Genomic DNA, 25,793 nt, shown 5'->3' with positions numbered 1-25,793 from the left:
TCCCATGTGAGATCTCCCTGATGTATATTCCCAGGGTTGTTGGGTTTTAATGACTGATTTTTCTATATTTTTAGCGGTTCTTGTTTTTATCTGCAAGCTGCCACGAATCCCGTCAGGGAAAAAGGTGGGGTATAAATAAATAACATCCTGCTCTCTCACAGATCACATACACAAACCTATATACCCCCACACCTCCCTTTTTCTCTGTTCAAGTGCATCTCTCTCAAACAGACACACACAGAGAGTCCTAGCATTCCCCTTGCTGCCAAAATATCCCAAAAATATTTTAATAATATTTTTTTAAACCATGGGCACCAGGTTGGCAATTCCTTTCTCAAATATACTCACAGGATAAAAATACAAACCAAAAATTAATACCAGCTAGGAAGCTTGCTCAATTAGAGAATGGTTAACCCAAGTCTTGGAAATTGCAGAAATTGATATATTAATGGATATTGCATGTAGCAGAAATGGATTAACTGTTTCAGTTTTGTTAACAGCTAAACATGCATCTTTTATTTATTATTGAGATACACAGTGTAACATCATGGTATCAGACTGTAATTTGTTTCTGTAATTTTATTTTGGAAATTAAAAGTTTAAAAACAACAACACCAAAAAACCCAAAAACAACAACAACACCGTCAAGCCTTAAGATGCAGTGTAAAACAAGTCCTTATTCCTGCAAATTTACCATGAACAACCCGCTTGCATCAATGAGACACTATTGCATAAATATCCTCGATCAAAAGTAAGAGAAGCTGCTACTGAGGGTGAAGTGAAAACTTTTGAATGCTGTAAAGAAATGGGGTCCAGCTGGTTATGCAGGAATTTGACTCAACATAGTTTTCTTCCCAAGCAATGAGACAATAAAGCGTAACTCTACCTGGTGATAGTGCTTACTGCAAAATGAGAAGCAGGCTGAGTTTCATGCATTAGCAGCTTTAGGTAGACGCTACTTTGGTCCCTTGCCACAGCTACTACTGGATCAGCTTGCCCCTGGTCACAGTTATAGAACAGCTTTGGAACCAGCCTGAAACAGAGAACAGAAGGCCTCAATGAGGGTCAACTATGGAAAAATAGTGAAACTTAGATTGTATGCAAGCTTCCTCGTCTTCAAGATCGAAGTGTGATATTCATTTAAAGCAACAGGCAAACACTACCTGTTAGCCTTAATAGGCTGACTACCATGAAGAATCTTAAACACTTAAGATTTTACTCCACATTACAAAACTTATTATGGCCAACATTTTTAATTCATTAAGGTATTTGGCTTATATAGACAAATCATATTCAAACATCTACTAATAGATGCACTGACGGAACATACAATATATTTTATAGAAAAAGCTGCTTAGATTAGTAGATCTATTAGTAAACTTCCACATCTGAGCTCCAACACAATCTCTCTAGCACAGAGGCTCTTCCTAATAGCCATGGCGCTATCTTTTCCTAGAATGTGAAATCACCAAAGAAATGAGGTGGTGATATGGAGTCAGCGGCCACTGAAAGTGAGCCGCAATTGTGAAGCCTTGGATACGATCTTCCTCCATTTATCTTTAAATCTGATTAATAAACTGGCCCGTGGCAAAATGAGCTGTAGCGTGCAAAAAAATGAGCATGTTTAGCAACCCTGTAGGAGAGCAGTATACAAGGACGCTCTGCAAGAAAGTAAACTAAATAAACTAAAAACAAGAAGAACTAAGGTTGCTAAGGCAAACAAATGGGTGGGGAGGGACAAAATATTTTTTGAAATATGTATGTGTGTGTGTGTGTGTGTGTGTGCGCGCGCGCGCATGTGTGTACACACGCACACGCACACACATTTGTAAGACTCAAAGACATGGGGTAAGTTGCTAAAACTAAGGGAAACTAGGGAAAATAAAGCAACAATAAAATGAGATCAAAAACTGAAAATTTATCTGAAGAAGCAGGAGAGCCAGGAGAAACAACTTGCTGAGTCAGGCAGGAGAAAAAACTGAGGAGAAAGTACCTGTCTTCCACAAGTTCTTGCTCCTGCCTGAGGTCATGTGAGAGGAAATGCCCAATTCACTGTTCCCAGCATCCCATGAAATAAACTGAATGGTTTTCATGGGCTAATGGAGTTCAAATATGGTTCCACCCCAAGTCAAAGAAATCCACTTTTCAGTCCTCACAAAGGACTTGCAGTCTCTCTTTCCAAGACAAGGACTGCCAAACTATGTCCTGCAGCATCAAAATTCAGGAAACAGTCTTGCCGTTTGCCAAACCCAACAGAATATTGCTATGTATGAATACTCTCTACTCTGGCAATTCCTTTACTGCATGCAAGTATCACACATAACATGAAAGCTAAGTTAATCCCCAATGACTGCATCAGAAAATTGCAAACTGAATGTTTTTAAAAGGCATATTAAGCAAATTTATTTTAATTATTTAATTTAACCAATACCTTATTAAAGCTGCAGCAGCAACGTGCCTCACTCTAGGGTCTTCATCTCCAAGCAGAGAAATGACTACATCACTGAGCATGCGTTCCTGAAGTTTTAAAAGCTATAGGAATTGGACAGCAAATACATGTACATTACAACTACTAGCAACAGTTTATTAACTGCAACTTCCACATTGAAAAAGGTAAGAAAATTGATGGTATGGTAACTAGAGATCACAATGTGTCAGACAATGAAGACACAAATTCTAATTTCATCTTCAAAGGCATCTCATTCATAGATAACCTTTTACACAAAGGACACATTGGAAATCCTATGCAAAAATGTAAGTGCCTCTTTTCAGTCCTGGCCCACCAATGAGGTGGGGTGAAGCACCTGCCTCAGGCAGTGGAAGAGCAAGTGGTGGAACCCCACCCCACTGCTGCAGTGACCCCCTCTGGCCAGCAAGATAGAGGCATTCTGGTGCATGGCACTGCCATTTGTCTTCCTTGCCCTGGGGCTGAGAAGATGAGTAGCAACGCCTTCCACAATGCCCCAGCTCTGGCAGAGTTCAGTGAGAAAAGAGGCATTCTGATAGCAGTAGAAGCACAAGGTGAGTCAGCAGCAGATCTCCGTTTCGCCTCAGGTGGTGATATGGGACAGGCTGCCCCTGTCTCTTTTTCATATGCATTAAAATCCATCTGCTTCAACATGGAAAACTAGCTACTTTCTGTTAAGTAAACCTGACAACCATAAAAGTGAAGAGTTTAATAGAACAGTTACTCACTCCGGTATAATGATGTGCACCTCTGTGCAGGTGGTTAGCCCCTCCTTCCAAAAAACTGATTAGCCTTAAATGAAAGATAGGGAAATATAGTACAAGAGATTGTTAAAAGTTGAGCAAAGCAAAGCCTTAAGGAGTAACAACTATAACTTAATTTTTAAAAGAAAAAAACGTAATTAAAGCTGGGAACAAAATTCTGAAATAATAACTTACCGAAAATCTATCTCAGCAAGGGTTTCCAGTAGCTCAGTCCTAACCAGCCAATAGGAACTATTCCTCAGTGTAAGGAGGTCAACCATTAATTTTAAACCTAATGCACTATAGTTGCTACTGCACAAACTCATGATGCAATGCTAAGGAAGAAAACAAATTTTTTTTTGTTTTAAATAGTATAATTAGTACATAGTAGTACATATCATTTAAACTTTATAAAAGCTTACAATCTTAGTATTTGCATAGTATTTTTGAACTGGACAATCTGCCTATTATGATAAATCTATCAATACAGCAACATCTAAATAAATAAAAGTTAAGTATTTATTACATTGAATAGGAAAACAAAGAAAGCCTCCCGCAGCAAAAAAATAATAAAAATCACTAGTGCACTAAAGCCATCAAGCAGATGAGCCATCAGAATCTGAAGGACTGTTGCACAGAAGAGGGCAAAGACTTGTCTGCTGACCAAGAGGGCAGGATTAGATCTAAAGGTCTTAAATCAGGCATAGGCAAACTCCAGCCCTCCAGATGTTTGGGACTACAATTCCCTAGCTAACAGGACCAGTGGTCAGGGATTATGGGAATTATAGTCACATCTGGAGGGCTGGAGTTTGCCTATGCCTGCCTTAAATTATAGGAAGGTTAAATGTTGCTGACAATTAGGAGAAACATCTTGACAGTAAGAGCAGTAGGGCAGCAGAGGGCCCTTTGACTCCTAAGGGACACACAACAAGGAAGCAAAGGTACACACAAAGGTGTGGAGAAAAGAAGCTCAAGCTCCTGGAGTATTATATTGGAGGAGGATGGGGGGATGGGGAGTGGGGAGGAAAAGCCTGGCTCCAGCAGTCTATATGCTCTGCAACACCCCAGAAGCACAACATAGGAGCCTTACACCACGTGAGACTATTTGACAATGGAATCCTGCATCACCCCACAGAACCATGAGTTGATCAGCAGTCCAAGGTGCAAAAGGTCTATCAATTTGTGCTGCAGAAAGTGGTTGTGAAAAAAGCATCTTTGTTTACTGATGGCTGCTTCATAACTGTATTTGTGAATGCCTGCCTCTGCAACAAGACCATAGAGATGTGCTCTTCTTTTCAAATCTTATATTTTAGAGAGATTTCTGCTTACCCGTACAGCTGTGCAAGCCAGTTTGCATGTGACAGAGGACTCATCTTTCAGAGTCCTTTGCAATAAGGGTATACAGTCTACTATTGAAAAGCTGTTTCCTGCGAATAAGAAAAAACAAAGACAATGAATGAATGAAACTATTGAAAGCATTTTATGGTATAAATTCTGATTCTACAAATTAACCTGGTTATTACCTGTTGAAGCTCTTATGTTTGCTAGCCAATTTTCCACATCAAAGCGAGATTTACTGAGAATGGAGTAAACGATTGTTCCACATAAAATGGCAGTTGCTCCTCTAATCTGGGGATCGCCATGATCAATATAATTCACAATATCCTTTATATACTGTTCTTCTAGAAAAATAAATTAGGTACAGATAATAAAGAACTCCGTCTTGGTTTATAGGCTTTCTGTTTCTGGCCATTTTCCACAGTGCTGAAATAAACTTTTAGACTTTTCTGAAGGAGGGCTTAATTTATATAACAGATATAAAATCCATGAAAACAATAAATCAAAGAAATGAATAATAAATGCAAAGGAGAAAATGTTCTTTAGTCTTAGACTTCCATTTTTTTGTTACAGGTGAATATGGGTGTAGTTGATTATATTTTTTAATTAACAGAATCAAAACTTAGATCTCCAGCTTTGAAATTCCACTGACTTTGGCAAAATGTCAAACACCTAGGATGTGTACAGTGGTTCCAAACAATTTATAAAGTTGGAACTAAGCACGAAGCAACAATTCTCCAGCATTATCTGGGAACAGCCAAAGTTACGTGAAAGTAAGAAGAGAATTCCCATGTTGCCACTGCAAAAAGCATATCCCAGTTTCCAAACCTTTACTGGAAGTGCCGAGGGGCTGTCAAGATATTCATTGTGGTTTATAGCCAAACAGGAATTGCTGTTATTCCTTAAAGTAAAGTAAAGGTAAAGGTACCCCTGCCCGTACGGGCCAGTCGTGTCCGACTCTGGGGTTGCGCGCTCATCTCACTCTAGAGGCCAGAGGCCAGCGCTGTCCGCAGACACTTCCGGGTCACGTGGCCAGCGTGACAAGCTGCATCTGGTGAGCCAGCGCAGCACACGGAAACGCCATTTACCTTCCCGCTAGTAAGCGGTCCCTATTTATCTACTTGCACCCGGGGGTGCTTTCGAACTGCTAGGTTGGCAGGCGCTGGGACCGAGCAATGGGAGCGCACCCCGCCGCGGGGATTCGAACCGCCGACCTGACAATCGGCAAGTCCTAGGCGCTGAGGTTTTATCCACAGCACCACCTGCGTTCCCTAAGTAAGTAACTGAGTCCCCTAAGAACGCCACCCCGCGTTCCTCAAAGTATGACATAGTAATTCTTAGTTTACACATGAGGAAGGAATTCTTTCAATATGTATTTCTGGGTACTGAAGCAGAGTGGCTTCTTTAATTTATTGATTACATGTTTCTTTATTTATTCCTTCCCTGTCAGCAGGTACGGTAATAATGGCAATGCTCCAACTATAGACAGATGACTATTTCACTACAGACAAGATATCTGATAAATTTCAAAATAGTCAGAAATAAAAAAGTTTTATTTTTTCACAAGAATACAAACAAGACAATATGAAATTCAACATACCGCACTCTTCTTTGTTGGCTTCAAAAGGCATTTTATAGAGTTTGCTGAAGAAAGCTTCAGGATGGAGTGCGACAGCTGCTCCTACACAACTCACTGCTAAGGCTTTTACGCTGACTCTTACATCTTTATCAGGAACCAGTGCTAAAGAAAAGATAATTGTACCTGACTATACATTTAATGAAATAAAATTCATTTAATTGCATAACACAAAACACCCACACTTTCAGTTTGTAATAGTTTCACCTGGATACTGCAGTAACGAGAAGCCATTATACAAAGTATAGGAAGTAATATTTAAAATATTATGAAGTCAAGCTATGTAGTTAAATAGGGAAAAGTAACAAAAAAGTAGACTGTTGGAATTGGAAATGGACAAAAAACACTAATTCCACTCCAGAAAATGTTGTCTTAAAAGAGAAAGGTTTTTAGGACATTCTACTGCTATTTCCTGTATCCTGGAGGAATCTGTCCAGTTCTTGATCACCTGGTGAACTGCAGCCCTCACCAGATCTTTCCTAAAACCTCGGTGTATCTGAATATACCCCATCACATCATCAGCAAACGCCACATTCTATGGTCCTTAGTAATGGATACAGCTTATACAGTGGAACGTCTCCCTGTTTGTTGAACTAAATCCCACTGTGCCAGCTACAGCCTCTGCCAAAGTCTGTTGGACCCACAGCGCACCTGTTATATTATAGCATAGCTTTAAGACATCAGCAGAAAGCCAGTATAGTGGTGCATGGCCTATTGAACCTGCCACAGATTTAACTGTTCTTGACTTTGCCTTCTTTCATATGGCTTCAGCGAGTTGGAATCATAGCAACAAACCATGCTTTATGAAGCCTAAATTATGTTTTCAAACAAATCATTCATTTCAGTTCTTTGCTAATCAGAATTTTAGCCAATCAGGTATTAACCATATTAAGTGAGAGAAGCAGGAAGAGGTGGTTTCTAGTGGTATTTATACTACTTACCACCTTTCTCCCCTGTAAGAAGAAAAGAGGCAGCCAGGAGACGGACACAGTGAACCAGCGGAGCAGCATCTCCGTCCGTATAACAACCAATATCTCCTTTAATTCTGGAGAGCTGTTAAAAACAAGCAAAATTATATATTGGTAATAAAGATAGAGGTTCTTTGTAACAAAGGTAACAAATATAATGGCCCTTCGCTCTTTGCTCTAACCTGTTACTGCAACACTATCTGGAGTTAAGCTACGGTTTGGCTTAGCATTACTTCCAAAGCTGGGCTTGCAGTTTGTCTTGCTTCAGACAAACTATGAGCTGTAGCCAAGGTTTTTCCTTGGCATACTGCTTGTGCACTTGCCCAGAGGAGATGAACGATGAGCTCAGGTTCAAAAGCAGCACTAAACCAAACCAGGGCTTAGCTCTGAGGAGTATTATATGGACAGGCCCTAAGAAAGATCATATTCTCCTGCCATTCACTGACATATTCCATTATAAATGGCTTTCAGATACACTTAACCCTTGAATGTGAACAACCGTCTTACCTTATTTTCATAATCATTGGGGTCCAGTTCTTCTTTTGATGTAAATTTGTCCATACTGCTGTTGGAAGGCTGTCTGCTATGACCCATGGTCTTTAATAAATGGGGTTGCTGAAGGGCTTAAAAAAAGAAAGCAATGAAAGTGATGGCTGACTTACACCTCAAACAATAAATATGAATATGTAGGATCTATGATTAGAAGTAAAAGGGGAAAAAAATGCCCTAAGAGAGCTTCATTCTAAATGAGACAGTTCAGTAAATATTTTCTCACAGACTTTCTCCTTATAATGAACATACCAACACAAGAATTTCTGAAAGCCTCAGCTGACTCATCCTGGAGGACATTTGCAGTTTCATCTTCCTCATCTTGCAGCTGTCCAATCTGCATTCCAGAATACTGGCTTTCAGTTCCCTCAAGAATCTAAAATGTAAAAGTGTAAAAACAGTTTAACAGTGCGGTTAATCCCAACTTAGAAATCTGTCTGTCACACATATTCTTTTATAGTTCCACAGCATCTCACAAAATCCTCAGGCTGTCATTTCTAGCTATAACCCTGGAAATGTTCCCCTTGAACCTTGAAGATGATCCAGAATGTGATGACCAGGCAGTTAAGCAGGGTAGCTAGATGGGATCATGTGACACTGATCTTCAAAGTTATGCACTGATTGCTTGCAAACTACAAGCCCCAAATCAAGATGTAGGTACTGACAAAACAAAGGCCTGAACAGTTTAGGATCCAAGTACTTAAAAGACTGCCACTCCCAGTATCTATCGGTCCATGTTCTGAGACTAGCCTTCTTTCCCACAACAACAAAAAAATTAAAGCAGCACTTGGATCCTAGATGTAGGGCATGCCTGGGTATGTTAACAGAAGACACACGTTTAACCCTGTTTGTGTGCAAGGGGATTTTGAGTGCACACATATATCCCCAGTCCTGAAAAGCAGCCACAAATACTTTCTACTGAGGGAATCAAGCTGAAAAAGGTTGTCCCTGTCTGCTTTAATTTAAATGGGTGTCAGAATCAGAAAGAAGGGGCTTCTCCTGTCCTTTCCCCTCCCCATCACTGCTAGAATACTGCAGAAGTGCTAAAATGACATCAAACCACCTCATGTTTAAAGAAACAGCAACCTTTAAAGTGCTACTGGATAAGAGGCAGGTATGTCTAAACCTTAAAACTAAGGGATGCAATGAATCAGACTTCCCAGTAACCACTTGGAATCCCACTGAGCACTCACCATTTCAGAACTGTCAGAGGGGGTGACGGCTGAATCAGGGCCTTCTGTAGTTGTCTGAGAGCTGTCACTAATCGGAGAGGAGGCCCGAGTGCCATCATTCAAGTCTACCAGAAGGTCTGACTGGACAGCACTGATTTGGCTGGAGCTTCCGCTAAGAACGTCATCATCAGCATCTCCTTTGTTAGCTGAAGTCAAATCACAACTTGTCAGATCTGACTCTGTCTGCAATGTGTGCTGAGAACGTGGTTGCTCAGTTATGATGTCATAGCTTGAGGAATCAGCTCCTGAACTTGCAGGCGTAGCTGTCGACAAAGCTGATGAAGCAGCCACTTCACTAGTTAAGTCACTCTTCACAGTAGCTAAAAAAAAGGGTAAGAGAAACCCACAAAGATCCAGGAACCCATTAAAAAGGTAAGAGAAACCCATAAAGATCCAGGAACACCTAAAGCACCTACAAAATAAAATAAGTAAGCTAAATGTCTTAACAGTCGCTTGCTAATATGCATATATCCCTATCTAATTTTTATATCCTGCCTTTCTTTAGTCATGGAACCTGGGTCAGTATATTAGTGGGTTCCAGGTGGTCACCCAATCTAAGCACTGAGTAGTGGCTTGGTTTCAGCCTTTATATAATCTCTTGACATATTTCACAATTGTTTTGTTCTACATAATATCATACTAGAAATCACCCAAGATATTAACATAAACAAAATACTGTTCTCTGGAACTCATGGAGTTTTCCAACTAAAAGGCTATAGCCTTATGACCACGGGGACAGTCACACACATCACAGAAGCACAGATGTCTTTTCCTGTCTGATCTTCAACAGCAAAATTTCTATAAGTACAGTTTTTAGGTTAATTCATTTAAAACATTTTATCACTACGCGCAGCCTTCTAGCTATAGGGCAATGTCTTCATGACTGACAAAAAAACTATAATGGGTAGAGTTGAACAGATTACAGAGATGTTAACAACAAACATGAAGAAGATCTACCTGCGAAACCAGCGCTGCTGCCTTCAGGTCTTGTTTCAGTGTCATCTTCCAAACCTTCTTCTCCTAGAAGTACTTTAGCTGATAACCAAGGCAATAATTTGTTTAGATTTTTTGCTTCTTGTAAAACTCTGCACACAACAATTCAATTATCTGCTTGTGAAGTATTTACTGTAATAATATTTGTAATGTAATGTTTAAAATAGATGTACTGTGAGGAACTAAAACAACATTAATAGAAAGAAAATACAATAACTAGCACCCCAAAAGATACTTAGAAATGGACCAGAAATGGATAGTGAGATAGTGGATAGTTCATAAATTTAAAATATAAAGAGAATGAAAATATAAAGAGAAACAATGGTAGCATTTAAATAGCTGCTTTTTTTAGTTTCCTGTATAAAAATCTAGATCAGTGTCCCAGTCCAGAGAACTGCAATCACTTCTTTTTGCCCTTCCAAACAGATGTTGTCTAGAGATGCTTGGACTGGAGGAAGTGGCAGGCAGAAATTCTGACATGTCAGCAGTGGGCAGGCATCATTTGTGTTTCTATGGGTGAGGAAAAGCATCATGTTCACTTTGAAGAATAAAGTGGTTGGAATGCCGCATGTATTGCCAATAATATGAAGAATCCACAGCAACAATAGGTATCTGCCTATTTAAAGGCAATGTGAGACTTACTAAAGGGCAATATATTTTTGTCTTCTGAGGAATTATCTCTGTCCAGCAAATCATTATTTATTAGATTTTCAAAGGTTCCACCAAGGGCTGCTTTTCTAGTTTAAAAGGTAAGGAAGTCTGAAACACAGACTTCTCTCTAACTGCCTGTCTGGCCACCATTCTTGATCAGGAGTTCTGCCCAGGTATGTGGAATTTCCTCCATGCAACTGAGCAGGCTGAAAACTGTTCTTGCTTCACCAACCCAGTACCAGTTTTCATGCGGCTGCAGCCGATTTCATTTGCCTTGTCACTTTGGGAAATGAAGGTGGCCAATGCAGCTGGAGCTGGTTTGTGTGGTGTTCCCCTGCAGCACAGAACACCAGTAAGGAAGCAAATGGCCCTTTTCCCCATGACACTACTTGGTAAGGTGGGAGGAAAAAGAGTAAAGCAATCAGGGTGGCAGAGAAGTAGAGAGAAAGAAGCATGGGAGACGAGATGGAACTCTATGAGACCCCAAAGGCCAAGAGCCAAGAAGAATTCCTTCATCACCACCTTCTGCAAGGTTCCTTCTGGAACCTAGCCTACAGGAGGAACGAAGTCAATGCAAACAACATTAGAGGAGGCTGCTGGATCAGGCCAAAGGCCCATCTAGTCCAGCATCCTGTTCTAGCCAACTAGATGCCTATGGAAACCCAAGAGCTGGATCTGAGCACAACAGCACTCTCCCCACTTCTGATTCCCAGTAACTGGCATTCAGAGGCATACTGCCTCCAGCAGCAGATAGACCCATCACAGGCAGGTAGATCATGAGTCAGCTCAAGTCACAACTGCTATTGGAAGCCACTTTTCAGGATGCAGACTGCAGTGTAATCAATATACAGTATTCCAGATTTATTTTATTTTTCCATCCATCTAAGGAGGCACAAGAACTCTAAATCAATGCCTGGATGTAACAATGGATTGGATTTAGCTTAACAAAACCAGACATAAGGTTGGTGAGTAGGACAGCAAATCCAGGATTAGATGTTTAGCCTCTTCTGAAGAAAATAGTGCTCCTCTTGAAGGAGCAGATTTAAACTGAAGTGCTGCTGGATCTGGTTTGCTCCTAGGTAATCAGATTACAGACCTGGCCAGGAGTGCAACTGCACTGCTTTAGCTAGTGTGCCAGCTACTAACTTTCCTGGTAAAGGTAGACCTAGCCATTATCACATGTGACTCTGTCTAGGCTCAACCTAGACTACTGCAGTATGCTGTAATGTAGAGGTAAAGGACCCCTGAACAGTTAAGTCCAGTGAAAGGTGACTATGGGGTGTGGCGCTCATCTCGCTTTTCAGGTCGAGGGAGTCGGCGTTTGTCCACAGGTCTTGCGGCTAGCATGATTAAACCGCTTCTGGTGCAACGGGACACCGTGACGGAAGTCAGAGCGCACAGAAACACTGTTTACCTTTCTGGCGCAGTGGTACCTATTTTTCTACTTGCACTGGCATGCTTTTGAACTGTTGGCAGAAGCTGGGACAGAGCAATGGGAGCTCACCCCATTGTGCGGATTCGAACCGCCAACTTTCCAATTGGCAAGCCCAAGAGGCTCAGTGGTTTAGACCACAGCGCCACCTGTGTCCCTTTATGCTGTAATGTAAGCCTCTATGGCTTAGCAAGTTTTTGCATAACTTTTTTTTAAACAAATGCCTTCAGCCATCAGCGGTTCTGGCAGAAATCCAGGATTGTAAATAATGTCCTCTGCTGCAGAACAGATGGTACTGGCATAACATGGGATTGAGCTAATACAGATTCCTACAGAATACTGACACCATTTCATATACTGAAGTGTTTCTAATGGACAAGATTAAGATCCAGCTGATGGACACAAAGAGCATGAAGAGCAGGGGTGGGGGACTTCAGGCCCACAAGCCATTCCTCTCTGTGTGGCCCTCAAAACTCTTCCCAGGTCATACCCTTCACGGGCCCTGCTTCAGGGCAAAGGCCCTGTGTTCCTCAAGGCCCTTGTCCTTGAATTCTAATCACTCTTGCTGGACTGGGTGGAAGACGGAGAGGAATGATGTAGAAGCTAGCCTACTGTACAAAGGTAAAATGTGCATTAATTTCTTCACCTACTTTTATCTGTGGCTCCACCCCACTGGCATGTGGCTTTTAGAAAGCCGCCCAGAAAGGAATGCAGCCCTCAGGATGGAAAATACTACCAAGTCCCAATATAAACCAACACAAGATACTACTGAAACACTAATGCAAGTTATAATATGCAGCAAGCAGTGCCTCTCCAATTGACCTAGGCCAATCTTAAGGGGGAAAATGTTGCTGGCCTTAATAACAGAACTGGGCATAGTTTAGTGCTTTGTGGACAAGCATGAGTGAACTGCCAGGCTAAGGCACAGCCTCCCTCTCTTCTTCTTCTTCAGCCACAGGAGCTTTGTGGAATCTAGGCTTGGCTTTATGTAAGAACTTAGAATTTAAACAAGCTGGCTTTATAAACACATGGTTTGAAGGTGGTTTATTTTGAAGCTGGTCAGAGTTGGTTTTAAGCAAGCACTCCTGGTTGGTATGCAATGCTAACTAATCTCAGTAGTACCTCCCTCCCAGATGCATGCAATTAGGAGAAGAGGGGGCTGGCCAGGGCAGAGAGCATGTGAGTCTAGCAGCTCAAATGGGCTCCACACAGCATTAAACCATGTCAAGATCTAGAAAAGAGAAGTAATCAATTCACATAAACTTGTCTCATTTCAATCCAGATAAACTAATCTAAAGGTAAAACTGCAGGTCTAATGTTAAAATTCTAATTTGGGTTGGATTCATAGAACTCTGCTTATGTGATGTGGCTTTCATAGCTCCACCATTCCAAACCCACTGTAGTCTTTTGCACACACACCCCCAGAAGTCTCTCTTGAAGGTCAAAATACTTTTGGGGTGGTATGCGATGGGGCACCAGAGGCTACAGTGGGGTGGGGAAATTATGAGACCACAGCAGGACTGCCTTGTGCAATCAGAAGTACTTTGTCACTCATTCCTAGATCCAAGCCATCATTATATAGACTGTGATAGCAAAGAATACATATTATATATGAAGAGGCATTTAATATGTGCAATACATAAGCATGCATTACACAAATACCATAGAAGTTGAAAACATAATGAACAAAGCAAACTTAAAAGTAGGTTATAAAAAAAAGTTTTGACTTTTATTCAAAGCAAGGTATGGTAGTCAAAATAAACAGTCATAGACAAATCAAGCATTTAGCCAAAGCCATATGCAATTTTGAGAATAGCAAAAAGCAAGGAATGGCTATAAGAAATAAAAAAAAGTTTTCCATATTTTTAAAATACCAACTGTATATGCCAAAAGCAAGAAAATGATAATAATGTGTTGAATTCTCTTAGTGACAGGTGTGTAATTAAAGAAGAGCCAAACAAGATATGTTAATGGAAACCAATATTTACCAAGTCAAAGAAATGAAAAGGGTAGAAAATGTAAAGTCAGAGACTGTGATTTCATATATAATCACCTTTTTGTTTTCTGGGGAAAACAGGGCTGCATGAAGAACCCCCTCCAGCTGCAAAATTACAGAAAGTAACAAATCAAAGCATAGATAAGAGTGATTATCAAGAAGGAATTTCAATAGCCTCTGAGAAATGAGGTATCAGAAGATTTGTTGTTAGCCACCATTAAAAATAATGCTATAAAGTATTTCCTTCTTCTAACAATCAGCAGCAAACTTTACTACTGGATATTGGTTAAGTTTCTCATAAAGTGTGAACAAATAAGGGTCATCTTTAAATGTTACAATCAGAAATGAACATTTTTATAAAATCTAAGCAATGAAAGGAGAAATAAAGGCCAAGAAAACTGGAACTCATCATTTATTCCAACTGAATGTAGCTTCAGTACAAGGATTGGCTACAAACACTTAACAAAAAGAGACTTCTACGGCAACTTGAAGGGCAATAGGTTTATAATGCCATAACTTCTAGTAGTCTCTAAGGTACCACAGGAATCTTTCTAGAGTAACTAACATGGTTCTCTGGAATTCCACACTTAAATGCATCCAGAAAGGAACACAGGACACTTACCATGAAGATTCCTTCTGGCATGGTGTGATGGAGACATCCAGCAATGTGGGTTGTCTCCTCCTACTGCCCAGGAAAAGGCAGAGAGCATGCTACCTAGAACTTTTGCTTTTAGGTCTTGTCTGACTCTTCCCCAGTTCAGTCCCATGGCCAACTGTGAGACAGAGCAAAACTGAGGAGACATAAGAGCCAACAACAAAAATAGGCCAGGCAACAAGGGGGAATAAAAGGAAGGAAAGACTGGACTCCCGTTAGGCAAGAGGGAGACCCAACATAACCTGCAAAAAGCTGGGGTGAGGGGCTTAGCCTCCTGACTGCCTCATGCTGGTATCAGCTAATGCTTAGCCCATAGTGCAGCTTGGATGCCTCTAGAAGGAATCCTCGTATTAAGTGTCCAGTGTTCCTTTCTAGGTTTAGTGTGCAGGAGGCATCCAAAAATGCAGGCTATGTAAAAGCTAACCTGCAAATGGATTAGAAGGGCCAATTCTAGGAAACACTGAATATGCTGTACAACACTCCTTCCAAAGGCCTCATCATCTAAAGTGAATGTTTCAGTCGTTCGTATCTGATGAATGTGGAAGGTGACTCACATGTTGTCAGGGACTGACTAGATGAGAAAGAGTGGTGGGAGCCGGCTGCCCAAAAGCCCCCAGGGAGGACACAGAAGAAAACGAGTTAGATCCCGGATCATGGTGATGGGACACGGAAGAGCAGTCTGCAGAAGGGATGAACAGGGACAGACTTCCTCAAACTCGGCCCTCCAGATGTTTTTGGCCTACAACTCCCATGATCCCTAGCTAGCAGGATCAGTAGTCAGGGATGATGGGAATTGTAGTCTCAAAACATCTGGAGGGCAGAGGCTTTGCGGAAGCCTGAGCTGGGAGGTGCTAGAAGCAGGGAGTTTGAGCAATCAAAGGGGATCAGGAGAAGGAGGCACTTCCAGGACAGGATTAGAGGCTGAGAGTCACAGTATGAGTGCAGTATGAGTTGCCCTTCCTACACAGCAGCAGGACAGTCCCAGTTCTGCTGGCTCTCCTCCCGCTCTGACACCTCCAACGAGAAGAGTCCTGCACATTACTGAGCAACAGGCCCAGAGGAGGAGCCCATCCCCTCAATGCAGCCTTCATTTGCTTGGGAAGGATCCAGGGTGAGAGGCTAGAGAGGGAAGGGAAGGGCCAGTGGTCAGTTTCAGCAACCTCTCAGCTGGATTAAGATGAACCAGAGGACTATGTTGATATTTTCTGATAATAAAAAGCTAATCACATTCTGTGCCTTCCGTGTGTCCCTGCCCTGTGGTCAACCTGGGCTCACTTGACAGCTCCTTGACACATGTGGTGGCTCAGCAGATCTCACTGAGAGGCATGGTAGTGAAGATTAGTAGTGTATGCCATGACATTCTGAGGTTTATGAAGGAGTTGTGTTTCAAAGGTCATGGTGAAATATGCATTAAGGCTTTGACTGAACTTTTTATCCCAAAGAGGTTGAAGGAAAAGGGACAAACAAAATATCAGCCAGCCTAAAGTGTATTGTGTGGTTGATGTAGGGTTGAAGAACCCAGCTCTTGCGCAGCTTGGGGGAGGTGTTTGGGGACAGAAGTAAAAAGCTTGAGTCCTGCGGGAAATGGAATTAACATTTAGGATGCAAGCTGGATCAGTGTGCAAAATGGCTCTCTTTGCGGAAAAGACAAAGGTGTTGTTTTATGAAGAAAGCTTCCAGCTCTGAAATCATTTAAGCAAGTTAGTGGCTAATAGGAAGGCCACCACTAAGGACAGCAATCTAAGGAGTTCTCCTGTATGTGGTTGGATCAGGGCTTTTGAGGACAACATACAGGTTGCAATGGGGAACACATACATCATGGGAGGGCGAAGTAGCAATGCATGTTCTAAAAACACTTCAAGCAAGGGTATGTTTTAACTGTTTTATGTTCCTTTTGGAAAGAACAAGAGATACTGTTGAGAGCTGCACACAGGGTCTTCAGTTTGAGACCAGTATTGAATCCCTGAAGGAGCTGCAGCAGCTTATGCCCACTGTTTTGTACTTAAGGTCCTTGCAGATTGCCCCATCTGAAGCTTCCTAGGTGAAACATGGTGTCCACTACCACAGATGGTTAGCCAAGCTCTAGGAGGACATGCCTTTCAGATGCCAGGTGGCTAACAGGAACCACCTCTGGTGTGGATAGATAACGGACCTACGAGAAAGTAGATATCCCAGTGTAGGGGGGAACCAGTGAATGGTCTGGAGGATTTCTGAGAACCACAACCTCCTCCGCTACTAGAAGGAGTGTGGCTTTCTCTACTTAAGACAGGCCTCTGAAGGGGAGGGCAGTGGCTGTGAAGGTGTTGAGCAGTCCCTTTTGCCTAGAAGATCTGAGAGTGTCCACGGCCTCTGCTCTTGATAGCGTTTGGTGAAGAAGCAGAGCGACTTATGTTTGCTGGAGATGCAAACAGGTCTACTAAAGAGCCAAAACATTCTTGGCAACAGATCTAGTGCTGCTCTCCATTCCCCTGGTTCTAATCTTTTGTGAGTAAGGAAGTCCGCAGTGGTATTGTAGGTCCCTTTGATGTGCTGTGTCAAGACTGTTATGAGTTTGTTATCCACCCAGATGTGGGATGAACAGTTGCCCCCTTGTCAATTGAAACAGGTTTTGGTACACATACTGTCTGTTCTTACCAGCATACAATTTTGCTGAATTAGGGGCAGAAAGGACAGCAAGACAAGGCTGACTGCCTGGAATGCCAGCCAACTGAGACGTTGTCTAGAAACGACCAGGTCTTGTGCACTGCCTGTGCCAAGTAATGGGCCCCCAAGCCTAAAGTTCTGCATCCCTAGCTACTGTCACCTATCAAGTAAGAGATATCTGCTTGTGACATTGGTGCACAATGTCTAAATGCTAAGAGAAGAGAAGCCTTTGCAGAGGTCTGCATAGAGGTGAGCCTTGGGGAGCCATCCTAATCAAGATAACTATCAGGATCAGTGTGTTTCTGGGGCCCCTTCCAACTCTACAATTCTATGATTCTATGTGCATAGAAGGGAAACTAATTACATTAGGAGGCAAAATCAAGATTCCAGTGGTGAAGCCAAATTGATCTCCTGTCCATAGTATTGGCTGCTTTAGCCTTGGCAGAAAATTAAACACAGGCAACTCCCAATTTACATGGGGGTTAGGTTCCAAGGCACCACATGTTTAAGTGAAATTGTGTATATTTGAAACACCATCGAAAAAGTCTGCAAACACCCTGTTCCGTCCCCTTTTGTGACGTTTTGGGTAACTTCTGGGTTTGGCGCAATGCGAACAGTTGTGGTCACACACATATCAGACACGTCTAAAACAGTTGCTGCCTGTAGTTGCTGCATCCACAACAAAGAAAGATGACTTATATTAGCAGCAATTTATTAGTTGGTTGACAGAGAAATCTTCAAGCAACTTACTGATTTTAAAAGCATAAAGGATGGCATTAAATGCATTATAATAAAAACCATATAAAAGTCTATAAAACAACTGAACAAAACAGCAAAACTGCATCATCAATAGACAGCAAAATCATCACCATAATCTGCCAAATGGCACCAAAGGATGCCAGGCAAACCTCACTGGTGCCAAGGCAGACCTCACTGGTGCCAAGTCTCATTCTGGCCTTTTCCCCCTGGACTCTGACCAGAAACAAAGTCTGAGAAGCACTAACTGGTTTTTGTTTTTTTTAGGAGAGTGATCTTTGCTGGCAGGCTGAAGAGAGATAATGAAGTTAATGTCATGCTGCACTTCCATTCAGTGATTATAGCTGAACCCAGCAAAAACATTCCTCCTTGGAAATTGCTCTGTTATGACACTAAAGGAATGGATCTAATAAGTAAGGCATCAGATAAGGTGCTGGGCATGCATACAGTCTCCCTTCACATCAACTGCGCTGGAGAGAATAGTTTTGCCCTGAATTCTCCATGGTTGCTGCCTTACTGGGAAGCCTTGATAACAGCAGTTGCTGGCATGGATGGGTTGCAGCTGGCAAAGGAGAGAGATCTCTGCCTGCTCCACTCAGGCATGGCTCAAAGAGCCATGGAGACTTGCATTAGGTCTGAAGCTTTTAGTGACAGAAACATGTTGCTGGCCTATTTTAAAATCCAGATTTGGCAGTTTGCCTTCCAGAAGGAGCCAAGAGCAGAGGAGAAGAAAGCAGACAAAGAATAAAATTGTTTTACTTTTAAAGAGGTAAATGGAGGGAGAAAAGACAAGAAAAGAGGTTTCAGCAATATGGATGTCTAGAAGAAAACAATGAAGGAGGAGTACGTGGCAGAGGCCATAGGTACTAAAGCCAAGGGACTCTGTTCCTGTGCAAGGTGGGGAACAAACTGTGGAAGCACCTATCAGACAGGACCTAATGGCAGAAGTTCTAGGTCACATGTCCCCTGCCTTTTCCCAGGAAGTAGGAAGAGGCAACCCACACCACTGGATGCCTTCTTCACCCCAAACTCAGAATGATAGTTTAGATCTTCTGAGTAAAATTACTTGGTATTCTTAAGGCACTGAAAGATTTTTTAAACATGCTTTAAAATTCTGTCATAGTAGAAACCAGAAATTTTAACTGAAGATGTTTACGATGACTTATCACACAATTGCTTTTTGGGGAAAAAATATGTATCTTACCTATAAATTCTACTATGCTGTCACTGCGGTTTCTGCTGGTCGTCTCATCTTTGGATGCATTGACTTGCGCAATGGCACCAGCAGTAGTGAGGGCGAGGAGGAGAGGAGGAGGGGGTGTTCTAAGAAGCTGCTGTAATAGCTCCAAAGAGCCAGTCACAACATTGTGGTCCCGGTGCTGCGTATAATGCAGTGTCAATTCATAAACCTAGAGGACATGGAGATCAGGGTTCAAACATTTCTGTGAATGTTCCTGAAAGCCTCTTTCTATAAAATGTGCTTTCCACAACATTTTTGCACCCCAAACACCTTGTGCTGCTCTGATGCCACTTCCAAGGGCAAACTCAACTTTCAGCAACAGCTACTGAAACCATGTGGGGTGCTGCAAAAGGTGAAGCTGGAATTGGCCAATTTATGGTCAGGCAATTTAAGTTAAGAACACTAAGCGAGTCTTGATTTGCTATTCCATTTTTTTCTGTATTTTTTCTAAATTAAAGGTGTGGCTTCACTCAGATTACAATATACAAAACTACAACTTGAAAAAGACCGTTTGGTATTTACCTGCAAGAGTGAAGTTTTTTCTTGCAATTTTGCCTATAACCACTAGGGGGGCTGAATACCCACCCTTGCCATCAGCTTCTATGTACACCTGGGGAACTTGATCTATGACTTCATATTTACTCCTGGATACATAAAGTTATGCTAACAACTAATACAGGTAAACAATTCGGATTATTTGAAATATTTAGGATAAATCTGAAAATAGTCATTTGCTTGTTGCAAGTAGAATGACACAGACCGAGAACCATCTGCTTGTGCAACTGGGCTTCTCCTTCCTCTGCAGCCTCCCACCAACTGCAAAATCTGCTCTAGAGAGTCGGTGGACCATCTGGAGCAGATTTGGGGGGCATGTTCTGGGGCAGAGAAACAATAGGTTTTATTGCATAAGCAAATTTCTGTTGCACAAGGGGGCAGTGATCATTGCATGCTATACCATGATCAAATCATTGGCTGCCCATTACATAAATGAAAGAGAATGAAAAATTTCCTCATCCAAGACCATGATATTTAAAGAAAGCAAAAGCAGTAGATTTCAGAACCACTGTAAAAGTTAAAGTGTTCTGTAAAATATGTAAAAGACTATGACAACTGAACAGCTGCCATTTTATTCCTACCTGTATAAGTTGATCTAAGGAAGGAGAGATCTCCATTTCTTTCCGTATCACACCAAAACTACCTTTAAGACTTGTATCTTTCACCTGCTGCTGCAGTAAAGGTATTAGATACCTTAAAGTGAGCAATACGCCAAGAATTAAGACACTGGGATATTCATTTTCCATGGGAAATAATAAACCTGCAAAGATAACCATCACAGTTTAAAAATTGAGACATTTCCCACAATAGTCAAGAAGGTGCCTGGGGAAAACCAGAAGGAAGAGCAAAAGGCCTCTTCCGTTGCTGTTCCACACTGACACCCCCATTCAGAGGCATGTTTCCCCAGATCCTGGAAGTAGTATATGAGCTATCTATCATTACCATAGCCTTATTCCTCATTAATTTGTCCAATCCTGTTTTTAAGCCATTTAATTTGATGACCATCATAACTTGTATAAGCAAATTCCATAGTTTAACAATGTGCTGACCCTGGATTCTAGTATAACTGCAGTGTGTGAAGAAACTGGACTACGGAAATCAGATTTATGCTTACACTTCTGTGCATGTTAAATTAGCCCTCTTGACACAGTATGCTACCCCATCACGTATGAGATGCACCAAAGCCTGGCAATATCCGAACTAGACCATGGTTGCAAAGAATAGCTTGTATCTTCGGGTACTGCAGTTTCCATACTTGCCAGCTGAGAATACATCAGGATTAATATATATCTCTAAATAACATTTGCACAAATGGGGAAAGTCCTGTAGTCCACATGTCCTACTTCCCAAAGGTATCTAGCTGGCTACTGCAAGAACAGCTTGACGAGATCAGCCTTTGGCCTGTTCCAACAGGCCTTTTCTTATTGCTCAAAGGCAAACCTGACTGAATGATTCATAAAATATGGTCTTTTCAAGACATGTTATTTATTAGTAAAGATGACTCCCTTCACTGGAGATTTCTAAGCAGAGGTTGGATGGCTGTCTGCCACTGATGCTTTGGTTGAGATTCCTGCACGGGGCTAGACTAGATGACCCTCATGGTCCCTTCCAACTCTACAATTCTATGATTCTATGCATCTTTATTTAGTTAGAATATTTTTCCTTCATTTGTCTTCCCTGGAGTTAGAAGTAAAGTCAAGCCATGGTTTGGTGCTACATGAACAAACCTGTTTTTTCTTCTCCAGCTTCCAATTTTGTTGCAAGCAATGGAATTGCTTTTATTTTATATCAGTTTTCACCCAGCTGGCCAGTTCAGATTTCCATATATCCACAAAATTAGAAGTAAAAAAGAAGGGGGAAGCACAAACCTGGGCTGCCATTGTGTCTGAATCAGCTCATCATATGGGAGAAACAGTAAATAATACCCCATTACAAATACCCCATTACATTTTTCCAGTTTTTATTAAAGCCTAAAATATTATTGACCTTCTTACCTAGTAATACATTCAGTAGCCAAGTATAAAAATACTGTGTTCTTCGTGAATGCTGGCAGATGCTCACTGCTGATGCAGCTGCTGTTCGACGAATAGTAGGAGAACTGGATTTAAGGTTAGCTACAAAAGCCTTCAATAAAACCTAAAACGAATAAAGCTTTTATCAATGTTTCAATGACACCAACATTTACTAGGTTCTTTACGACTGACTAAACATGAGATTGGCCTACACTTTTAAAATAGATTGTGCATAATAAAGAAAAAACTCTCAGTGAAGCAAAAGTGATATTGATCTACCATACAAACTGAAAATAAGCTACATTTATCCTAAATTGCAATCACAGCACTTAAGGAAATCACATCTCTATAGCACCAAATGTCCTCCCATCTATTCATCAGTGCACTTCTAGCAGTGCTGCAAAAGTATCCTGCCAAAGGGTAATAGCATGTACCGATTTCCTCATGGTGCTGCACAGCAGCATTTGGTCAGTGCTAACTGCACTACAAATGCCTCCAACAAATGAAATTACTGATTATTTTATATCTTAAAGAGGAAAAAATGAAAAATATAGAGCTTCCTTCTGAGAATACGAGACAAAGAAAAGCCCTAAAAACAGGCAAGCAAGTATCAGTGCTTCAATTTGACAAGTCATAACTTGCTGCCAGTCCCCTCCAGGTGGCCCCAGTGCTTTATCACTGGCATACTAGAACGGTTTTGTGATTTAACTTCAGCTTAAACCTTACTCTGTGGTTTAGTTTACATGCAGATATTACATTACAGTGGTGCCTCGCAAGACGAAAAGAATCCGTTCCGCGAGTCTCTTCGTCTTGCAGTTTTTTCATCTTGCGAAGCAAGCCCATTAGCGGCTTAGTGGATTAGCGGCTTAGCGGATCAGCTGATAAGCGGCTTAGCTGTTAAGCGGCTTGGTGGATCAGCTGATAAGCGGCTTAGTGGATCAGCTGTTAAGCGGCTTAGCAGCTTAGCTGATAAGCGGCTTAGAAAAAGGGGGGGAAGGAAAAAAACCCGCAGGAACTCGCAAGACATTTTCGTCTTGCGAAGCAAGCCCATAGGAAATTTGTTTTGCAAAGCACCTCCAAAACGGAAAACCCTTTCGTCTAGCGGGTTTTCCGTCTTGCGAGGCATTCGTCTTGCGGGGCACCACTGTACAGAGTTTGATAAGGAAGCCTGCAAAATATTCTTGCACCACAGAACTGGAAGTAGGGTCTACCAGCTTGCACGAGTATGTTGTGGGGGCGGGGAGACTGAATGGTTGTGTGTGTACATGCATGAAAGAGAAATATACCATGTTCATTCAGAGGCTGCATTTGCCTGAAATTCTAAATTAAAATTTAGTGTTACAAGAAAAACCTGTGGTTCTTCCTACCTGTAGCTTGCTCTGATGTTCAAACCTCAACAAATTGCAATTAGTTGCAACTGTAGATGGTGGAATCAAGTCAACTTGAAACCATCTTTTATGAAGCTAGATTGTTTTTACTAGCTATAGTTAAGGATTATCCACACTTTAAGGTTCAGACACAAATGCTAAACTGTGGCTAGTCTTAAACAGAAGTGGAAGTCTCTGATCTTCTCCTCACACCTATGCTAGAGGAGAAGTATGTGAGTATGTGAGCTTGCAAGCTCAAAGCCTCCTGGATAACAGTAAACCATGGTTTAGTATTTCATATGAACCAGCCAGTTAAGCCATGCCATGTACATGAAATAAAACTCAAATCCTGTCAGTTGAGGATTTCTAAATGTTTCCACAGAATATTCATTTTATACTACCCAGATTCCAGAACTTTTATTCCAGAACTAAGCCCCATTTAGGATTAGAAAATTGATATTAATCCTTTGCAAACTAACAATTTTGCCTTTTTCAAAACAGTGAATTTACTGTGGGCAAAATCTTGTTTCATTTACTACAGCAAACATTTTAGATGATTATACCTTTATTTCATTGTCATTTGCAAAATTTCCAAAAGCTGCCATGATTTTTGGTATTGCTGCAGCCAGCGTTTCTTGTACTGATTCTTCAGAGCGCTTGCTTACTCGTGTTAAGCATGGCAAAAGGTTTACTAAGTATGGTCTGTAACAAAAAAGAGAGATATAAGTATTCTTCAGTTGTTTGGAACATAATATTCAAAGGTTTGGTACACTTGAGAGGTTTACATGGTGTGTCACAATCCTATTTTTCTCCTTAAACAGAAAAAATATTAGAATTATGACGAGTGCACCTTCTCTTCAGAGCTAAAGAGCACACCAGACTTCATTTTTTAAAAAGCAAAAAAATAAATAAATTAAAAAAAAAAATTGCAACAGGGGCTAACCAGATGAAAAGCAAAAAATGAATTTCACCCCAACAACACTGTAACTGGGATGGGGTGGGATGGTATGACCCAAATATAGGAGGCTAGCAAAGAAGAAGGACAAAGGGTACAAAAAGAGACCCTTCCTTGCCTTCTTTGCAGAACCAACCAATGGGTGAGGCATAATACCCTTCTTACCCCTTAAGGAAAAGAACCCATGATAAGTCCAACATTCCATTTTCCTTCCGAGGACAATATCCTAAACAGGGATGTAAAAAAGCAATGGCTCTCTTCCCAAATGGCCCTGCCACCTGCTGAAAAGGACCACACAATTCACCAAAGAACACATGCCCCAAAGCTGAACCTTCTGAAACATAGCTATTCAGTTACACCAAGTAAGGGTTGACACAGACACCAACATGACATCCGTACGTAAGTCTACCAATGATGTAGAACTGCAAGACCTGCTAGGGAGCAAGTACTCCAGCATAGGTGGCTGCTGTGCTTAGCCAGTAAGTAAAATAAATATAGTAAGTGTAGAAAAAAACACTGTGTGCTCTGCTGGATGGCTTGTTCTAGATGGTGGGAGTGCAACTCTCTTGATTCTGCTGGAGTTTTTCATAGCACTTGAAACCATTTACCAGGGCATCCTTCTGGGCTTAGGAAGCACTGTGTTAGAGTGACTGTGATCCTTCCTAGTCAGAGAGTCCCAGAAAGCAGTACTGAGTGACTTCTGCTCCATTGACTGATTTTGGGGGTACAACTTCAATTACTGTAGAAAGCCTCTGAGAGAAACCATCTAGAAACTTGTGGAGCAATGTCACCGACATGCAGATGCTAGCGCTTTTCAAACTAAGAACCACAGGGAGGCTGTGGAACTCTTTAACATGTACCCAGATGCAGTACTGGGATGCATAAAAAAGAACAAGATGAACGTTAATCTAGGTAAAATAGAGATTTTGTGGATTGGGAAGTCAATTGATCTGGATGTATTAAACTGTCCCTGGACCAGATATGCAGCTGCAGGTGCTCCTGGGTTTGTTACCTTCCTGGGTTTATCTCTGCCTGGTGGGGCACAGATAGAGTCTGTGGCCTGGAGTGCCTTCTTCCTGCTCAGGCTAGTATGTTAGCTGTACCCCTATCTGGAGCAGCCAGATATGATACCAAACACTTATTACTTCCAATCTGTTCTAGAAAAGCAACCTCACCTGCATTTCAGGGGTCGAACAAGATGTGCAAGTTCAGCAAACCTCCAAAGAGCAGCACGTAGACTTCGAGAAGCACCATTCTATCCAGAAATAATTGAGAATATATCAGTCACACGGATTTCAGTCTTGATTTTACAAAAAAAGTATGAAAAGGTATGTGTATGGACAGTCTAGTCTAGACAAAAGAGAAATCCAGAGCAGAAACTCAGAGGAGTTTTTAAAGTCACGCAATTAATAGCCTTTAACTAGAATGTTAGTAGGGATGCGGGTGGCACTGTGGTCTAAACTACTGAGGCTTTTGGGCTTGCCACCGGAAGGTCAGCAGTTCAATCCCCGCGATGGGGTGAGCTCCTGTTGCTCGGTCCCAGCCCCTGCCAACCTAGCAGTTCGAAAGCATATCAAAGTGCAAGTAGATAAATAGGTACCGCTC

The 25,793-nt window shown here is 41.6% G+C and overlaps 1 protein-coding gene across 2 annotated transcripts in view; it reads right to left on the bottom strand.

The window, feature by feature from the left end:
* Positions 1–25,793, bottom strand: part of HTT (huntingtin) — a 107,023-nt gene that overhangs the window by 67,100 nt on the left and 14,130 nt on the right. Inside the window, exons 5-22 of one of the 2 annotated variants that reach the window (XM_079991477.1) lie at positions 25,364–25,443; positions 23,797–23,935; positions 21,849–21,990; positions 20,436–20,614; positions 19,264–19,468; positions 14,063–14,110; positions 9,891–9,968; positions 8,895–9,253; positions 7,954–8,077; positions 7,660–7,775; positions 7,126–7,237; positions 6,149–6,289; positions 4,734–4,892; positions 4,540–4,637; positions 3,406–3,545; positions 3,196–3,259; positions 2,432–2,532; positions 887–1,033 (exon numbers count right to left, since the gene is read on the bottom strand). In XM_079991477.1, the coding sequence (XP_079847603.1) occupies positions 887–1,033; positions 2,432–2,532; positions 3,196–3,259; positions 3,406–3,545; positions 4,540–4,637; positions 4,734–4,892; positions 6,149–6,289; positions 7,126–7,237; positions 7,660–7,775; positions 7,954–8,077; positions 8,895–9,253; positions 9,891–9,968; positions 14,063–14,110; positions 19,264–19,468; positions 20,436–20,614; positions 21,849–21,990; positions 23,797–23,935; positions 25,364–25,443 (2,432 nt within the window). The remainder of the gene's footprint in view (positions 1–886; positions 1,034–2,431; positions 2,533–3,195; positions 3,260–3,405; positions 3,546–4,539; positions 4,638–4,733; positions 4,893–6,148; positions 6,290–7,125; positions 7,238–7,659; positions 7,776–7,953; positions 8,078–8,894; positions 9,254–9,890; positions 9,969–14,062; positions 14,111–19,263; positions 19,469–20,435; positions 20,615–21,848; positions 21,991–23,796; positions 23,936–25,363; positions 25,444–25,793) is intronic. The other variant, XM_079991478.1, reaches the window with a different exon arrangement.

Source organism: Podarcis cretensis, assembly GCF_951804945.1.
Source record: "Podarcis cretensis genome assembly, chromosome: 9".
Classification (NCBI taxonomy): Eukaryota; Metazoa; Chordata; class Lepidosauria; order Squamata; family Lacertidae; genus Podarcis; species Podarcis cretensis.
This window is presented reverse-complemented; position numbering and strand designations above follow the sequence as displayed.